At 51.4% G+C, this 13,120-nt stretch overlaps 1 protein-coding gene across 3 annotated transcripts; it reads right to left on the reverse strand.

The window, feature by feature from the left end:
- Positions 1-4,366: 4,366 nt before the first annotated feature.
- Positions 4,367-11,911, reverse strand: Myorg (myogenesis regulating glycosidase). 3 transcript variants are annotated; one of them, NM_001108971.1, is made up of 3 exons: positions 11,639-11,712; positions 8,619-8,663; positions 6,266-8,478 (listed from the first exon to the last, which is right to left on the reverse strand). In NM_001108971.1, exon 3 carries the CDS (start codon positions 8,414-8,416, stop codon positions 6,266-6,268), a length of 2,151 nt encoding a protein of 716 aa, NP_001102441.1. In that variant the 5' UTR covers positions 8,417-8,478; positions 8,619-8,663; positions 11,639-11,712. The 3 variants fall into 3 exon arrangements, with proteins under 3 accessions (XP_063144178.1, XP_006238156.1, NP_001102441.1); XM_063288108.1 differs by having other exon boundaries at positions 4,367-8,663; positions 11,639-11,911; XM_006238094.3 differs by lacking the exon at positions 8,619-8,663 and having other exon boundaries at positions 4,367-8,478; positions 11,639-11,781.
- Between the last annotated feature and the right edge of the window lie 1,209 nt (positions 11,912-13,120).

Here is a 13,120-nt window from a genome sequence, read left to right on the forward strand (position 1 = left end):
TACTAGGCTTCCTATGAATTTTAGATCAACTTGTTGATTTCCACAAAGAATTTGGCTGGGATTTTGGTAGGTACTATACTGACTCTGTACGTTAATGGAATACTGCCATCTTCCCACTCATAAATATTAATGATTCATGGCCAGGTCTTCACTTCCATCTAGGTTATCTTTAAAGTCTTTCAACAGCGCGTCTAGTTCCCAATGTACAGCTTTACATTTCTTTTGCTAATTCCTTTAAGAATATTTTAAGCCAGGCATAGTAGCTCGTGCCTCTAATATCAGCACTTGGGAGGCTGAAGCAGGAGAATTGGGTTTGAGATCAGCTTGTGGAGACCACATGGTGGCTCACAAGCATCTGACATTCCAGCTCTGGGGGACTGACCTTCAGACCTCTGAAGGCAGTAGCACTCACCTGGTACACAGGTGCACACACAGGCAACCCCCAAGCCACACACATAGACACACAGACACTCAGACACACAGACACACAGGCACACACACAGACACACAGACACACAGGCACACAGACACACACACACACAGGCACACACACAGACACACAGACACACAGGCACACAGACACACACACACACAGGCACACACACACAGGCACACAGGCACACAGGCACACACACAAACACTCACACACAGGCACACAGGCACACAGGCACACACACAAACACACACAGGCACACAGGCACACACACAGACACACACAAACACACAGGCACACACACACACAGGCACACACACAGGCACACAGGCACACACAGGCACACACACAGGCACACACACACAGACACACAGACACACAGGCACACAGGCACACAGGTACACACACACACAGGCACACACACACACACAGACATACAGGCACACAGGCACACACACACACAGGCACACAGGCACACACACAGGCACACAGGCACACAGGCACACACACAGACACACACAAACACAGGCACACAGGCACACAGGCACACACACACACAGGCACACACACAGGCACACACACACAGGCACACAGGCACACAGGCACACACACAGGCACACACACAGGCACACACACACAGACACACAGACACACAGGCACACACAGGCACACAGGCACACAGGTACAGGCACACACACACACAGAGACATACAGGCACACAGGCACACAGGCACACACACACACACACACACACACACACACACACACACACACACACACGTACCTCCACTATGAAAGCCAGTTTATAAAAGCCAAACGTGGTGGAGGTGGACTCAGGGGAGGAGTTAATTCAAGGCCATTCTCCCTTATATCATGAATCTGAGACCTGCCTGGGCTACATGAGACTCTGTCTTAAAACCTTTGAATAACATTTTTAATAGTAAATTGAGTTTTGCCTTTGGTTTTTCTAAGAAACGTATACAGGAGAAAGCACACTTGGATAAAATAATGCTTTGAGGTAGGCACTCCAAGCCTCACAACGGCACAGGAGCCAGAAAGTTCTATTCTAGAGTCCAAACCGTGGGAAAAGTAGGGCCCAGGCAGAACCGTGAGTGGTCAGGCTTATGACACAACTCAACAAAGTATCTAGGAGCGGAGTTTAAACATTGCAGGGTTGAAAAGCTAATCACAGGCCCAGGCAAGGGAAGAGGGAGTGTGTATCCTAAGTGGAACGGACTAAATCCTCTCGACACAAACTGGACTGGGGCCTGACCCATAAGGACTAGGAGGTTTAGAAAGTGACCGCCATCTCTTTCCGTATCTCGGGCACAGAGAACGTTCATGGAATGACACACCTGTTCTTCTGGCCTGCAGGCAGACACCCGCTAGGTGACTGGGTAAATGAATGCCCGAGGCGGCGGGGAAGGGCGGCTTGCTTCCTGGATTGCGGACTGGTTTTTACCTACGAAAGGACAGAGAAATGAGAAAGCTTCAATATCTTCTTCAATTGAAGGCCTTCTTAAGTCCAGAGTGGCAACTTCTGGAAGCTTTGCCCAGGAACCATCCTGCCAGTGCCCAACGGATCTCCTTCTGGAATCGCCCATTTGCTCCATGCTACCTCCTCTTAGGGTGAAGAGACAGCCGACAGACTTAACCCTACCAGGGAGGCCTGAGTTTTCTTTTCCTGCTGCACAGAGGCACTGGGAAATCAAAATGTCTTCTTGACCTTGAAAACAATGACTTACACCTGCACAGAAGCCATTTGTTGAAGATCTAAAGTAACTAAGTTAGAATAGAAATTCCTGTGCAGGGCTGGAACCTGTGCGGTGCAGACTGAACTCTCCAGTCATCTTAACCTTTGGCCTGACTCAATTCTTTGAGGGGTTGGAGGGTGGGGCCAGCTTCCTCCCGCTGTCTCCTTGAGGAGTCCGTGGTATAGGTAGGCAGGCAGGCAGAACTCAGACTGCTCTATAACCCTCTCCTACTCCTCATTGTGTAATCCGGAGTGGGGAAGCCAGTTCTGGGAGGGAAAGAGCTGACCAAAATCACAGAGTCCTTGACCTCTAGACTGGGAACACCCAGGAATAGGGCTGCCTTCTGTCTTTTCCATTTCTCCTCCAGTGCCGCTTGGAGCAAGCCACCTAAAGCTGAATAGCTCCCCTCTTATCAAGCTGCTGGAAAGATCCCTGGACTTACTGAAGTAAACGATTAACTTTAAGATTAAAAAACCAGGCTGTGCCTTGGGAGTTGGGGTGTACTGTGTAGGGGTTGCCAGCAGAAACCCTTGGAGCCAAACAAACAATGGAAGGAAAAGCAATCACCCAGCTGCCACTGCGTCTTCCATCAAGGCTAAGAGGGCAGACCTCTCCTTGGTGAGGGATAGTTGTACGGTTGTCCCCAGAACAGAAGGTAGTGCTTCTACAAATGCTCTTCAAAATATACTTAGATGTACCTGAGAATCTGGGCGAAACAGAGGCAGGAGAAGGAGCAGATCTTAGAAGGCTTCAGCACCAGAGCCTGGATCTCCCACTCCACAAGGGATATGACTGAACTTTGGACAGCTCGCCTTGACTGCTGTGTGGGTTGGACAAGACACATTTGAGTCCTGGGGTTCATCCTTCAGAGATTCCTGGACCTTACCAGTGGAACGTGGCTGATGAGGTCTCACGTGGAGACTGTTGCTGGATTAGAAGTGAGAATCCAGGAATACTAACAAATCTGACTCCAAATCAGAGAAGTGAAAAACAGGAAAGGAACTTTAATCAGCAGAACTATACACAGGAAGAGAAGGGGGATGATGCAGTCAGCCTTGGCATTAGAGGCCCTCACAGGAGCTCCCAACTGACACAAGGACTAGGGACAGAAGCTGGAGCGAGAAACACAAGAAACACGTACTAATCAGCCTTGGTCAAACTATGGTCTGGTTGATCATTATCTTGGGATTGGTTTTGCAAGCTTTGTTCAGTGGCCGGGAGTAGGGGTAGTTTTGACCCTTGTCACAGATGTTTATCCAGGGGCTCTGTTGTTCCTGGAATCCACCAGACAGTAATGACTCCGTGCAAAGGAAACAGGTGCAAATTGGAGCAAACTGGAGGCACCATACCAAGCTTTTGTTCTGGTTTTTAATTAACCCATTAGGCACCTGGAGGGCCAAGTGAACAGTCAATGCTTTTAGCAAAAGCACCCTGTGTGTCTTTGTTTAATGGTGGCCTGAGGATTGGAGAGGTCAGTGCCCACCCTGGGTTTGGGGAAGGAGAGGACTCCTGGGTGCTTGGTGAGAAGAACCAGAAGAATCCTTGCACCAGATCCAGAGCAATAATCAGAGATACTTTGCTCACAAGTTGGGGGATGGTGGCCAAAATTCTCCGAGAAAACCCATTTGGCTAAAGTTCAATCCATTCAAACCCCATCCCGAGCCCCCTTCAGTGGCCATTCAGATCTCCCCTCCTGATTGCTGTATGTCACCAACACACCCACAAGAGCCTAAGTGCAGGGAGACCAGTGAGCTGTGGTTACAAGGCTGCTTGAGGCCTACTGGGGCAATGCTAGGCTTCCCAGATCCAACGTACAGGGAGAGAGACAAGTCTGGATTGCACAAGAGTCGGAGGACAGGATAAGGCCAGAAGGGGCTGGAAAGATGGTTCAGCAGTTAAGAGCTTTTTTTTTTTTTTTTTTTTTTTGCTTTTATAGAGAACCTGGATCCATTTCCCAGCGTCCACATGGTGGCTCACAACCATCTAAAACATTAGTTCCAGGGGATCTGATGCCCTTTTCCAACCTCCATAAATACCAGGCATGCATGTGGTTGCATGCATGCATACATACATACGTACATACATACATACATACAGGCGGGCAAACATTCATGCATCAATAAGTCTTTTTAAACCCCTAAGAATTCTTGAATTTAAGCAAGAGAACAGCAAACACTACTACAATAGCTATCTTTTATTGAGCACCTACTTGGTGTCAGGCACTTTCCATATGTCTGTGCTTATTATTAAAGTGACCTTAGAGGTAGGCATTACATCACCCTTACACAGAAAACACTGAGGCTCAGTGGGGTAGGCAGCAGCTTATTCAAGGTCACCCGGCTGGCTGAAGACCGAGGATAGAGCTGAGGAAGAATGCTTACTTAGTATGCTTGGGGCCCTGGGTTCTAGCTTCAGCATTGCCAAGGAAAAGAAACAAAAGAATTGGCATGGAGATGGGCGTCTGGGGAGCCCTGAAGCTCTCACCAGGACCTTTCACCCAGAGAAAACGAATGATTCGGGCACAGGCTCTGAGAGGGAAGCTGAGCCCCACTTCATTCCCCACCTTCTCTGGCAAATCAGGAAAAACTCACCTCACGGTAGCTGGAGTTGATCTTCTTAGAACAAGAGAATTACTGAGATGAAAGCCCTTCCCCATACGTGTGCTGGCAGGTTATCAGCGTGTAATGTCATTCGTGTGCCAAGCACATCTCTGCCAGCATAGAACATGGTTTTCCCGTTCGGGCTACACTCAGAGCGTGTGTGCAGGGAGGCAGCTGGGTAATCTTAAAGGGCTTACCCTATTGTCCGTTCTCTCCTTTTACAGCAGGAGTTAGGCTGAACTCAGGTAGTCAGGCTTGTCTTCTGAGTCAGTTCCTCAGCCCAGTTCTCCAGTTTTAAACTCTTAAACTGGGTTTGGCAGTATCCTAGGGAGTCTACCTAAAATGGGGCTTAGATCATAATCAAAGCCCTGAGGCTGCCTCCGTATCCTCCCTCTAGGCTTATCTAGCCTCAGGAATATTTCAGAGACCCATGGTGGGCGCCTCTCTCCCTCTCTCCCTCCCCACTGCCCTGACAGAAGTATGTGTACATACACATAGACACAGGTTCTTGAATTAAGGCAACGAGTCCGGCCTGCATGACCCTGCAAGTCTATCTACTAGGCACATCTGGCCCAGGTCTGGGTATGAATACATACAAATATGTTAACGCATGTTAGGAGTCTTTCTCACAGACAGAGAACATTAGTTCAGTTCAATTCTCCTATGGACTGGGAAGAGGCCTTTTGCTTCCTGGTCAGCTGGCCAAACCAAACATCTGTGTATCTTTCTTCCCCAGATCGAGTGAGAGCAGGTCAGTCACTGTTCAGGTGTGTGCTGGGAGCTCATGGCTTAGCTGCTGTCATCAAGAAGGTAGACTTTCTCTTCTTCCTTCCTTTCTTCCTTCCTTCCTTTCTTCTTTCCTTCCTTCCTTCAGTTTTTTGGAGATAGAGTTTCTCTGCGTAGCGCTGGCTTCCTGGAACTCGATCTGTAGACCATGCTGGCCTTGATCTCGGAGATCCACCTGTCTCTCTGCTTCCTGAGTGCTGGTATTAAAGGCATATCCCACCAACACCAGGTTAAAGGTACACTTTCTAAATATGGCAGAAAACTATTTGGGAACTTTTAAAGAGGATTGGTTCCTCATTTCAGAGGACAAGGATGGCTACAAAGACCAGGGTGGGAGGAGAGGTTTCTTTCTGTGCTTTTAAAACCAGACCCTGTGTAACACAAAGAACAGATCTTTGTCCTCTCAGTTCTCTGCCCTCCAACCCAAGGGAGAGGCTTTCTGCAGACTGGAGCGAATGGTCAAGGAACCGGGACTCTTAGGATTGTGCGCTGGTGCAGGGGTTGTTTCAATACCTCCCCTCCCAGGTCTCATCTACAGCTGTTGGCTGGAGCACTTTAAAGTCGGTGCCCACTTCCTAGATGGTATAGAGGTGGGGTCTTCCTGAGGGTTCACCGTTCGCGCGTGGTAGAGGATTAAAAGTTTGTATGAAGGCTGGGGTTAGGGCTGTGGGATTCCTAGGTTCTGAGCTGGGTCAGGAAGCCCAGGTGAAATAGGCGACCTCATCCAGGTCGACAGGGTAATCCGTGAGCAGCACAGGCGTCTTGTCAAAAAGCTCACCCTTGTAACTTCGCCATTTGCCGGCAGGCAGGTAGACATCGCGCTCTTGCTTACCAGGTTCCAGTACCGGTGCCACCAACAGCGTGTCCCCGATGAGGAACTGTGAGTCAATGCGGTGAGCCGTTTCATCCCCGGGTGCGATCCACCACAGGGGGCGCACGATGGGGTCGCCCGTGTCGGTGACCTCACCAGCAAGCTCCAGCAGCAGTGGCGCCACGAGGGAGGCGCGCAGAGCAGCGAATTTATGTGCGATGGCTACCACTTCTGCGTCATACTGCCAAGGAGGGATTGAAAACTGCATGGCAGGCATGAAGGCGGCCACCTCCAGCCAGCGCACGTAGAGTTCGCGCTCTGGCCCCGGCCCATCTGGGCGGCCCGCTGTGCGCTCCGGCACCGCGTTGCCACCTATCATATCAGGTAAGATGAACGGATAGCCCAGCATACTGACGGTGAGCACCGCAGGGATGAGAGAGCGCAGCCCCAGGTCGTAGCCCCATACCGAGTCGCGGTCCACTAGACGGAAGAAGCAGGAGATGTTCTGTGACTGGTACCCCACGCGGACTTCGGCTAGCGAGAAGAAGGGCAGCGCCATCTCGGTGTACCGCCTGCTCCACACACTGGGGTCAGACAGAGGCTTGTAGGTGCTGAAGTCCGGGGGCAGGTAGCTGACTTCACCCGCGTCGAACTTAAAGGAGGCCACGTTGTAGCGCGAGCGCAGGCGCCGTAGGTGTCCCTGGAACCACTCTCGGGCCTCTGGGCGCGTGAAGTCCAGCACCGCGCCAATGCCGTTCCACCAGCGCACGAGCGCGGGCAGGCGGCCCGTGGGCTCCCGCACGAACAGCTCGCGCTCCACACCTTCGCCGAAACGCGACGAGTTATAGTTGACAAACGGATGCACCCAAAGTGTGACGCGGAAGCCAGCATCTCGCAGGCGGTGGAACAGGTCAGTGGCGTTGGGGAACTTGCTCTCGTCGAAATCAAAGTCACCATAGGCCGGCGTGTACATGTCATCGATTTCCAGATGGCTGCTGTTGAAGCGGTGCTGGCGGATCTGCTGGGCGAATTGCAGCACCTTGTTCTGGTCCACAGAGCGCCCATATAGAGCCCACGTGGACCAAATGGGGTCTCGGAAGGCCTCTGACGCTGGTACCCTGGACGGTTTGTTGAAGTAACGTCGAACCATGTACTTGTGGATGGAGGTGACATCTGAGCCCACGCACACGCGGTAGCTGAGCTCTGGCGCTGCAGTCCGGCCGGCTGGTGGCTTGTAAGATGTGTGGTGGTAGCGTGCCTGCAATCTCATCGAACGCTCGGTGCTGTTCCAGCCCAGGTGGAAGGGCACTGAATCATTGACTTTGATGGCGGCCGCGCGGGAAGATAGCCAGTAGCGCTCAAGGATGCCCCCGAATGCGGCGTCAGAAGAGTAGACGTCGCTCGTGACAAATGGCTGCGGCTCTTGCTGGCCATCTAGGCGGATGGGCCAGTGTTGCGTCCTCATCTCTGCGCCACCATACCAGTGCGCTGCAGCATCTCCCAGAAACATCGCGTGCTCTACAGCACGCCCTGGTGCAGCTTCCTCCCAGCGCACGCGGTAGCACATTACAGTGTCCTTGGGTCGTACAGTCTGGATAAAGAAGTGCAACGGGCGCCCATCGGCCGTTCGGGAGCAGCCAAGCAGGGCACCGTCCCGGCTACAGGAGTCAAGATCCAGCGCACCCGAACGGAAGGCCAAGCGGAAGACTTGCTCACCCTTCTGGTTACGGATGGAGAAGCCGCCACGGTTCAGGTCCAGCAGCTCTGCGCGCAGGCGTTCAGCTTTGCGTAAGGAGGCGCTATAGTAGCACCAGGCCACAACTGCGGCCAGCACCAGCAGCAGTCCCAGTACCACGGAGCATAGCAGAGGCCTCAGCTCTTTAGTGGGCTTGGGTTTGGCAGGTGAAAAATTGTCAGGCAGGAAAGTGTACATGGTTGCTCCTGGGATAACTTCGAGACTTTTAGGGCCTGCGTGGCTACCAAGTCGATGTCTGGGGTAGACCTGGCTCTTCTCCTGAAGGTTCTGGGGCATCAGTTCCTAGCTAAGAAAGGAACCACCACACCAGGGCCCATCTGAAACTGTCGTGCTGATGTCTGCAAAGGGGTGAGAGAAGAAACTGATTTTGTTGTTGTTGTTGTTTCACAGTATTTCCATTTCTGCAGCCTAGTAGAGGAGCTGAGAGCTTGACAAATGTCAAAGGCAGGACTCTTGTCCAGGACAGCTGGTGTCTTACCCTTGTTTCTCTCAGGCCCCACGGCTTGCCAAATCGGTGAGAACTCTGTGAATGGAGAGAACCATGTGAATGAAAGAGCTTGCTTCTGCCCTTTCTCAGAGGAAAAACAAAGGCAGAGAAGCTAGGCACTGTCCAGGATTACAGCCTAAGCAGCCAGCCCTGGAGAAGGACTGAGGAAGCCCTGGCTAAAGAAAGGCTTACTCTTCTAAGGCCCTGACACCACAGGGCGAATGGTCCAGCCAGTTCCTTGAGACTGTTAACAGTGCACGTTGGTAGGCTGGCTCCCCTGCCTCTGGAGAGGCAAGGACAGAGGACAGGGAACATCCTAGTCATGGAATTTGATCTTGAGTCCAGCCAGATGGATATCTGGAAATTAAAGAAGACACCCAAAGCCACAGTCAGTCACAGAGACTGGTTTGTCAGAAGGTAGGACTGGGATCCTACATTAGGGCTGGGTCAGGAGCTTGGTGAGGATCTTGCTTTTCTGATCTGCCCCTTTCAGCGCTCACACTGCACCTTGTTCTAAGCCCTCCATCTAATTCCACTTCTCTGCTCCCATGGGAGAGGCTGAAACCTTTGCAATCAAAGCTCAAGGCATGATATAGCTCCAGCTTGTTTTCTACATGGCCCAGGAATGTGGCTCTGAATTTGTGATCCCCCTGCCCTAACCCCTAGATAGCTGGGATTTTATGCATACACCACCCATATCTGAGCTCAGCTACTTTTCTGATTCCATTTCCAGCCAGGCCTATCCTGAGACTACCAAGCTCTATTCCCTCCCTAACCTAAATCCTCAAGTCTTCTGCTTCAAGAGACTTCAGCCATCCAACCTGATAACCTCCCCTCTGCCTACCAGCTGTTCAGGCAACAGATGCCCACCATTCATATAAACGTCTGCACGAGGTTCGCTAAACACTGAAATACGTCTGCAGGAAAACTCAGACTCGGGGGCAGATTTGTCTCAACCTGCTGAGAAGGCCACAAACTCTTTCTGTTTCAACCCTCAGGGTGGAGTATAACAAAGAAACAGCACCTGCCAGGTGTACACACAGGCAGACACACTGCCAGTCAGTGAGTTGCCTAACTCCCCAGCTGGGGGAAGGGGAGAGAGACTGGCAGATGGTAATTAGTCGCTTCCCAGATGCCAGTGTCTGTCTGTCTCCAGTGACTTCCAAGGTGGTAAACTACTCTGACTCTTCACGCCCTCTTCCTCAGACTCTTGTCAAGAAGGCCAGGTGCAGGAGCTAGAGAGATGGCTCAACAGTTAAGAGCACTTAACTTCCAGAGGATCTGGGGTTCGAACCCCAGCACCACATGTCTTCTCACAAACTGTAAGTCCAGTCTCAGGGGATCCAGTACTGTTTTCTGGCTTCTGCAGGCACCACACACACACACACACATGGTGCACATACACGTAAAATAAAAATAAATAAATCTCCCAAAAAAAAAAAAAAAGAATGTTGGGGGCCTGGAGAGATGGCTCAGTGGTTAAGAGCACTGGTTGCTCTTCTGGATGGACCCAGGTTCAACTCCCAGCACCTACACGGCAGCTCACAACTGTAACCCCAGCTTCAGGGGAATCTGACAACCCTCATGTGGACATATATGCAGGCAAAAACACTAGTACGCATAAAATAAAATTAAAAATTAAAAAGGAGTGTCAGGTGCAGATGAGAATTCTAATCCTAGAAGACAATGTTCAGTACCATTCTTACCCCTTCCTTATCCCCCACCCCCAGCTCTCTAATCTCTCAAGTCACTCCCCAAGCCCAGTCTGGAACAGACTCTACCTCCTCTCTGACTACACAAGTTAGAGATCCCCTAGCCTCCTTTAGGTAGTAGTGTCCTTTACTGATACTCTCAAAGCTAAGTGGAACCCAAAGAAGACTATGAGGGCCCAAAACGGACTTACTGTACACTCACGTTCATCCTACACAATCAAGGCTACATTCTAGACATCAAGGGGTTAAGAGGAGAGGGCTTGAGTTTGAATAGGAAACACTCCCTAAGCCCCAATACTTACATATTAAATTGGCCTTATCTTATGACTCCTGGGAGCCTGAAAAGCTCACCATGATAGCCTCTAAAGCCCTTTCAAACCTCAGGTAGAATCCATTAGGTTTTGGGATGAAGGACAGGAGCCCACAGACTTAAGCACCCACTTTGTTGGGTCACCATGTTCTCCCAAATGAACCCACAGCATCCAGTACGAGCAGCACTGCGAGCTGTTATCAGTGTCCATTTCACAGACGGGAAAGCAGAGCTCCTCAGAAGTCACCCACTGGGATCCAAACATCCTGCCTCCACCTTCCATTAAGAGAGATGGGTGTGGACGGGTGAGGTCTGTCTTTTCAAAGGCTCCAGCTTGCCTCAGGCAGATCAGGACGATTTTAGGGGTGCGAAAGGGGCAATTTAATGGCATCTGGTATTGTAACTGGAGGGGAGGAACCTTGTGGCTCCAGTCTCAGTGGCGTTCAAGACCCCTATAATCTGTTGAGTCTGCCGTCTGGCCAACACGGGCAAAGGCTAGCAGTGGGGTCTGTTGAATGGGCCTGTATAGGCTCAGCCTAAGAAAATTCTTCCTGTTCACTCCACACTCAACCTCAGTCTTGGCTACAAGTCCCAAGCCTTCAGTTTAAGGGCGGGCCCAGCTCAGCTCAACCAAGCTACTTGAGGCAGAGGCCTTTGTCGGACACAGTTGGAAGGGGAGTGGAAATGTCAAAGGCAATTCGATCCTGCCCATCTCCCTCCCCTACTCGGGGGACAGGATCCACAAGGATCAAGTGACTGCACTAAAACAGCCTGGAATACTTCACACCCACCGGTGGCGCCCCACCGCACACGGTCCAAAGGGGCAGAGGAAGGTCAAGGAGTCCGTCCCCCGCTGGGAAGCTCTGGCCAGAGGAGGGGGTTCAGGTGTACAGGGTCGCTCTACCAACTAGAGAAAGTTCAGGAACTGCTCCTTAGGCAGCTCACCACCCCTCACTGGGACCCAAAGGCCTCCCAGTGGGCTCACCTACCTCAGTGACCGCCACAAAGAAGGGAAGAAGGGTCCTCCAGCTGATCCTCTCTCCACGCTAGCAGGAGTTGATCAGCCACAGCCCTGCGGGGTGCTGCCTGGCTGGGCACCGTGGAGCCCCTCCTGCGCCCCGCCCTCCGGCTACTTGGCCACGCCCAGCCGTCCAATGTGGCTTCAGGCCTGGGACTCCGGCCCCACCCCTGGCGCCCACCCCCTCCCCCACAGCCTCTGGAAGCTTTGCGAGCCTTGCACGGACTTTCTTCTCACCGCCCTAGATCTGCCCTTTGGGCCCGCCTCTAGATTGGTTCCACCTCCCGTTTCAGGCGCCGCCCTTTCCAGACCATTACTAGCCTGGCTCATCCCCAGGCCTTATGGGAGATGTAGTTCTGAAGGAAGGAGTTACTGAATTTTTGGGGTTCTTGCTGAATGTTAGGGTTCTTGCAACGCCAGGCTGGGCTTGCCATGTGTATGAGAGCACAGCAAGGTGAGGGGGAAGAGGTATCTGTGATGGTTTGAATAAGAATGGCTTTCACAGGGCCATATATTTGAATGCGTAGGGTCTGAGCATGGTACTGTTTGAAAGGATTACAAGGGTTAGGAGGAATGGTCTTGTTCGAGTAGGCGTGGCCTTGTTGGAGGAAGTATATCACGGGGGGTGGGGTGGGGGTGGGCTTTGAAGTTTCAAAAGCCTATTCCAGGCCCAGAATCCTCTGCCAGTAGATAAGACCATAGAACTGCTTCCCCACCACGCTTTCCTGCTGCTACACTCTGCTGTGATAACGGGTTAACCTCTGGAACTGTAAGTAAAACCCCAATTAAATTATTTTATGAGTTGCCATGGTTATGATGTCTCTTCACCATGCAATACAACAGTGACTAAGGCAGGAGTCTTTAGGAATCCATTCCCTCAAGGCTGGCGAGCTGTATTCTTTTAAAAACTAACACAGGGCTGGAGAGATGGTAAGCAGGTAAAGGTGCTTGCCAGCAAGCTTACTGACCCATGTTGTGCGTGGAGAGGGCCGACTCCCATAAGCTGGCCTCACATCTCCACATGTCACATATAATAAGTGTAAAAACAGCTTTAAGAATTCTGGGATAGGGGTTGGGGATTTAGCTCAGTGGTAGAGCACTTGCCTAGGAAGCGCAAGGCCCTGGGTTCGGTCCCCAGCTCCGAAAAAAAGAACCAAAAAGAAAAAAAAAAAAAAGAATTCTGGGATAACCTGTGCTCCCGTTTCCTACTGGCAATACTCCAGTCAAGAGCTCCTCGGAGGGAGCTTGTAGACCCAAAGAGCCTGTGTTCTAAACTGTCACTTCTTAGCAGTCAGGACCAGACTGGCAGTATTTCTGTTTCTCTTGGGTATTTTGCAATGCCCACTCCCTGACCCAAGTATAATGTGTAGCTCCTTCTGTTAGTGACAACCTTTAGTTAGAAATCACTGTGCCATGCCATGCCCTTTCCCCTAGAGAGAGCAGTGGTGCAAGA

This window comes from Rattus norvegicus, chromosome 5 (genome assembly GCF_036323735.1).
Source record: "Rattus norvegicus strain BN/NHsdMcwi chromosome 5, GRCr8, whole genome shotgun sequence".
Taxonomy (NCBI): domain Eukaryota; kingdom Metazoa; phylum Chordata; class Mammalia; order Rodentia; family Muridae; genus Rattus; species Rattus norvegicus.

Excerpts from the sequence above, each read along its gene's own strand:
- Myorg (XM_063288108.1), bottom strand. The coding sequence starts at position 8,416 with ATGCCCCAGAACCTTCAGGAGAAGAGCCAGGTCTACCCCAGACATCGA.